At 38.9% G+C, this 6198-nt stretch overlaps 1 protein-coding gene across 1 annotated transcript in view; it reads left to right on the forward strand.

Annotated features, from left to right (window-relative positions):
- The first annotated feature begins 1484 nt into the window (after positions 1-1484).
- hadhab (hydroxyacyl-CoA dehydrogenase trifunctional multienzyme complex subunit alpha b) overlaps positions 1485-6198 on the forward strand; it is a 7791-nt gene continuing 3077 nt past the window's right edge. The window contains 14 exon segments of the mRNA XM_034144475.1: positions 1485-1617; positions 2299-2340; positions 2451-2521; positions 2609-2742; positions 2980-3118; positions 3228-3347; positions 3710-3749; positions 3752-3811; positions 4297-4419; positions 4527-4645; positions 4815-4871; positions 4964-5073; positions 5343-5477; positions 5920-6091. Coding sequence (XP_034000366.1) covers positions 1551-1617; positions 2299-2340; positions 2451-2521; positions 2609-2742; positions 2980-3118; positions 3228-3347; positions 3710-3749; positions 3752-3811; positions 4297-4419; positions 4527-4645; positions 4815-4871; positions 4964-5073; positions 5343-5477; positions 5920-6091 — 1389 coding nt within the window. The 5' untranslated portion in view covers positions 1485-1550.

Genomic DNA, 6198 nt, shown 5'->3' on the forward strand with positions numbered 1-6198 from the left:
TAATAATTGCCTCATTAAACTTACTTCCAAGTTGGGAACAGTCATTTGAGGAAGAATAATAAGTCAGTTATTTACATAAATCAAAGTACTGTCCCAAGAAAAGTCCTTAATTAAATATCTGAAGTAACAATACTTTGTATTAGCAACAATCAATTTAGAGTAAGTACAATATCTCATTAGACATACCCTGGAATAATAATTAGCTGTCATGTTTATGACTCGCAAATTACTTTTTTTTACATTTTATGTATAGTATATTGTATCTCTAACTTGCATTATTTTATGTTCAGATTCTCATTTTGTTTTAACTGCAATATTTTCATTAATACACATATGCATAAGTGTTGTCGTAGGGGATTTTTATTTTCATTGCTTCTTCATATGAAATAATAAGAACTTTCACTTTAACTTGGAGGGCCCCTTGAAGAATAATGTTAATCATATCACTGGGTTATAGTTATTCTTGCAGTAATGTGTAAATTATGTAGATGGTAAGATCATAATTGATGTTTTTAATTGTATTAATAAATTAGGCTAGATTTGTAAAGTAGTTGGAAACTAGAGCTATTTAAATCGATGTTGTGAAGTAAAAAGTGCAATATCTGTTGACAGATCGTCATGAATGAATGATCTTTCTATTTTTGAAAACTGTGCAGTCAGTCTGTTTATTAGATTCAGATTCAGATTCAGATTCAGATTCAGATTCAGATTCAACTTTATTGTCATTACATAGTGCAAGTAGGCCCTACTAGTGACGAAATGAGAGTTTGGCATCTGACCAGAAGTGCAAAAATAGCAGTGCAGGTGTCTACATAATAAGAATAATTATAAATAGGCTATAAACAGATGAATATGTACAGTATAAACGGTATTGACTGTAAATTACTGCATTTGCTTGATTTATATATGGCTATCTTTATCTAAACCCTGTAGTTGCAGAAACGTTCAGAATTGTTGTTCTATAGTTGAGAAACAGGTCTTTTACAACCTGTATTTTTTACCCCTGAAGGATAGTTCCGGTTTTTGTCAGATATGTGAAAAGTAGTTTTTTTATTCTTGAGCAAAATTGTAATTCTTTTAAACGGATTTCTACCTCCACCTTGTGGCGCCATGTTGCCATTACTCTCATGTGGTATAACAGTTGTAATTGTTGTACAATGCTTTAGGTACAAATGTGTTATATGTCATACACTTCCTAAATATAAAATAAAAGATATAATTATTTGATTGGCAATCGTTGATTTACAAGCAAAAACAACTACAGTCGTGACTCGTCAGTCGATGAGAACTTTGGTCAGTGTCAGTGACAGAGTTAGGAGGCGTTTTGTAGCCCCAGGACGTTCCCAATGACGATACGAGCTCTTCAGAGTCAGCCAATGGCAATTTGGGTATTTTCAGTAAGAACCAATCAGCTTCTGATTCTGTTTGACGGTTTTCAGGAAGTTGCCACAAACTCCGCCGGGCTTGCTTCCTCAGTGGTTTGACAGCGAGCTAGTTAGCCTCACTTTGCCTCACTCTCCTGACCTCTCACTGACCTCCGCTCCCCCAAGATGGCTGGTGTTCGAGCCCTTGGTGTTCTTGCTAGATTCCCATCAAGGAGATACGCTCTCTTCACAGGTAGAAACTAAATGTATTTCATATTTATACATTTAAGAGAATCAATGCGGAGAATGACACTGAAACTACTGGGGTTGCTAAGTGCTGTGTGTGTGGGTAATTAGCCTGTTGGATTAGCTGTTAGCTCTGGAGAATGTGAGTGGTGGGGTGCTTCATTCAACACTGTTTTTATTGACAACAAACATATATTTCAAAAAAGTTCAACCAGAGTCTTTTTTGTAGGTGGAACTTTTTAGTTTTAATTAGCAAACTTGAGTTAAAACCTGCCATCTGTGCGTGCTAATGTTAGCAGGCTGCTACGGAATAGGTTATGTATCTGGTTAAACATGTACGTTTGAATTCAGACTGCTTGTTATTTTTAAATTAAGTTGTCCCTCCCAGGAAAGTGTAGACGGGGATATACAAACTTGTGCCATTCGCCATTGTGTCGGCTCTGTCTGTGAATGCCTGGTAGGCGGATAATGTAGGTGAAAGGTCATTTTTGCACTAGGTGACACAAATTGGTCTGAGGTCATGGCCAAATATCATGTGAACGTCTCATAAACTTGTCATATTAATGTTGTACGAAGGCAGTATCTTTATATACAGTGTTTAGGGTTTAATGATGTGTGTTTCTTTACATAGTAAGGGTAAAGCAGGTTCGATGACTAGTAATGTATTGCTTATTGTCATTTTTTACAGGTGGTACATCTCGCACCTTCTCAGTAGCTCCTGCAATGCTAGGTAATTACAGAAGTTTACATTTGTACAGTATATGGGGAAAAGGGCACCTTGTCCTGTTCAGTGACAGTATTATTTTTTCACTGTACTATATCTCCCTTATCTATTTTTAGCCCGGACCCATGTGAGCTATGAAGTCAAGGACGATGTGGCTGTTGTACGGATCAACGACCCAAACTCCAAGGTGTGCTCTCATTGAAAATGTATGTGACATTAATCAGAACTATGCAGGTGTAATGTGGACCTAATGGTCATCTTCTCTTCCCTGCAGGTCAACACACTGTCCATCCAAATGCAAAAGGAGATGGGAGAAGTAATGCAAGAAGTGTGGGCCAACAATGATGTTAAAAGTGCTGTACTCATCTCCTCAAAGCCAGGGTGCTTCATTGCAGGAGCTGATATCAAGTAAGAGAAAATCTCTTTTAATCCACCGCCATATAACATTTTGATTGTTATTACACAGTTAACCAATTAACTCAATATTTAAGTGCGACCATTCTGAAAATAAACTGTTTTTGCTAAAACACAACACATGTATATTATGCATAGCCTGAATTAGGATGTTTTAAAATTATATTACAAGGAATTAACACAATGGAAATGCTTTGTATTTGTTTGTGATATACTTAACATCTCTTTCAGTATGATTTCGGCCTGTAAAAGTGCAGAGGAGGTCACAGCACTTTCTCAGGAAGGGCAGAAGATGTTCAACATGATCGAGAAATCGCCTATACCCATTGTGGCTGCCATCAACGGCTCTTGCTTAGGCGGAGGCTTGGAGGTAAACAGAAACTATTTCAGAGAGAAACTATGTTAGACTATATCATAATTATTTGACGATGATGGCTGATAGAAATGTGTTTTTATAATGGGATCTTTATGCATTTCAGTTTGCCATCGCCTGCCAGTACAGAATTGCAACAAAGAGCAAGAAAACCATTCTGGGTACTCCTGAGGTGATGCTGGGTCTTCTGCCTGGAGCTGGCGGCACTCAGAGACTCCCCAAAATGGTAAGAACTGGAAATACTATTTACCTAACTGTCCTGCTTTATTTAAGTACACAAACTATACAGTATGCGGGATGATGCAAACCATGGTTGAGAAGGTGCGCTATAATTGTTATAGATTCTTGTTTTCAGTACAAAACCTGAAATGGCTGGGCTGTAAAGTAAAACAAACTGGTTATTGCTCATAATTGGTTTAAAATGTTTACGTGCAGCCTGAAGATCCTGCAAACCAGGAAACAGATTATTCCCCCAAGCCCACCATGTCAAGTATTTCCTGTCCTTCAAACTGCAGGATTATTACTGATCTCTGTTTAATCACAGAACATCACATTCAATATTGTTGATACATCCTCTTTTACCTGTAGGTTGGTCTACCCAATGCCTTTGACATGATGCTGACAGGGAGAATATCAGAGCGGATAAAGCAAAGAAGATGGGCCTCGTCCACCAACTCGTAGACCCACTAGGTGAGCTGTCTTTAGTTTTTAAAATCCATGAATTCACCATTCAGTGTATTTAACAATGCTTGAGTATTTGACTTACAGTAGCACCAATGAGAAGAATAGGGAGGGATGAAACCCTCTTTTAATGGTCACACATGCAGAGCACACAGCACACACAGTGAAATTTGGCCTCTGCTTTTAACCCATCCTAGTACAAGGAGTCTAGTACTAGGAGCAGTGGGCAGCTATTGTACAGCGCCCGGGGAGCAATGGGAGTGGGGGGGAAGGGGGGTGTCCGGTGCCTTGCTCAAGGGCACCACGGCAGGGCAGGAGGTGAACTGGGACCTCTCCAAGTAGAAGTCCGCACTCCATATTTAGGTCTGGTCGGGGACTTGAACCAGCGACCCTACGGCTCCCAGTCCAAGCCCCTACTGACTGAGCCACTGCCACCAATGATAAAATAATAAATTGTTTAACTGATTATTTTGATATGTGTGCTCCTATTGTAGGACCTGGGCTGAAGAGTCCTGAGGAGAGAACGATGGACTACCTTGAGGAAGTTGCCATTGAATGTGCCAGAGGGATCGTCAACAAGACTATTCCTCTGAGCAAAAAGAAAGGCACTATGGACAGTAAGTTGTGCTGTGAATTGAGCATTTAACCCGTTGTAGTCACTTTAGTTTGATTTACTTGTTAGTTATGTGCACTACAATAACGAGTTTATGTTCTTTCTCTATAGAAGTTCAAGACTACGTTATGAGCTTTGAGTTTGTGCGGAACCAGATTTACAAAACTGTTCACGGGAAAGTGATGAAGCAGAGCAAGGGACTCTATCCTGCACCCCTGAAAATCATTGAAGTAAGTGAAAACTCTTTACAACTGTTTTTGTTAATAAATCTGGATGGTATCGGTTATACAATTAAGAAGATTCCCTAACTAGTGTGCAACTGTATTCTTTCTAAATAATCCTTTTTGTAAAAGTTGGTCTTATTTTTAACATGACAACATACAAACTTCTCATTCACAGTCTGCGAAGACAGGAATAGAACAAGGCCCCGATGCTGGATATTTGGCTGAGGCTCAGGTGAGGTTTTATAGCCTACATCATCAGTGAATTCAGTATTTACAGTTAAACATTGTGTGTCATACTAACCAATTGCCTGTTTCGTGTCACAGAATTTCGGTCAGCTTGCACAAACCTCCGAATCGGCAGCTCTGATCGGTCTGTACCACGGTCAAGTTGTGTGCAAGAAGAACCGCTTTGGAACTCCTGAAAAAGAAGTGAAGTAAGTCTATATACCCTTCACATACTGAGCTTAGTGGGGGACAATTCCCACATGTTAAGTCTGCATTTATCATTTCTGATTAGCATGTATGGTCTTAGTTAAATACTTGGTCGATACTAATGAAAAAGCCAGGTCTGTTGTCACAATTACACTAATAGCAAACACAATACTTAGGTGTAAATGAAGAATAAGAGTCTTCCTATGTTCTAATTTTCAGATGTTTTTTTTTAGACTGGAGATAAACTGTCTGTTTTTGTTGTTACTTCTAGGAAACTGGCCATCTTGGGGGCAGGTCTGATGGGAGCAGGTGTTGCGCAGGTGACAGTGGACAAAGGTGTGCACACGGTGCTGAAGGACACCACTCTGCCTGGACTGGCCAGGGGACAGCAGCAGGTTTACAAAGGGTGAGATCATATACTTCATATCATATTAGTTGTTTCATTGAGAACATTTTTTTTAAAGTATTTTATTCACACATTTTTATCATGACTATGGTTGTCTAAAATGTGGACTAGATAGAGAGCACATATAAGTAGTTGCATCAGTTTTCAAATCTTAATCATTGTTCTTTTGTTCTGGTCACTATCTGTTGTATGTTATTGGTGATTGTTGTAATTTGTATTTGTTGTCTGGGCTGTTTTTTCTTGCTCTGTTAAGCACTGTGTGCAGCACAGCGGTATAAAAAAAATGCTATATTACTAAAGTTGAGTTAAATGTGTGTTAATATAGTTCCAGTCTAATACCAGAGTAACCTTTATACATTAGCTTTGAAACATATTGAAAATAGTAGTTTTTTTTAGGCACAAATGTGTTGGAATCTAAAACATGTTTCTTATTTTAAACAAGGCTCAACGACAAGACCAGAAAGAGGGCCATCACAACATTTGAGAGGGACTCCATTCTGTCCAACCTGACCGGCCAGCTGGATTACAGCGGCTTTGAAAAGGCCGACATGGTCATTGAAGCCGTGTTTGAAGACATCAACATCAAGCACGCCGTCCTGAAGGAGGTGGAGGCTGTAAGTGTGACTGAAATTAGGCTCAATAGGGCTTTGTTACAAAAAGTTGTACATATCAGTCAAGGGTATTACCACTTGCAATGTTCTTGTGACTATTAGTTAAATTT

This window comes from Trematomus bernacchii, unplaced genomic scaffold (genome assembly GCF_902827165.1).
Source record: "Trematomus bernacchii unplaced genomic scaffold, fTreBer1.1, whole genome shotgun sequence".
In the NCBI taxonomy this organism is placed as follows: Eukaryota; Metazoa; Chordata; class Actinopteri; order Perciformes; family Nototheniidae; genus Trematomus; species Trematomus bernacchii.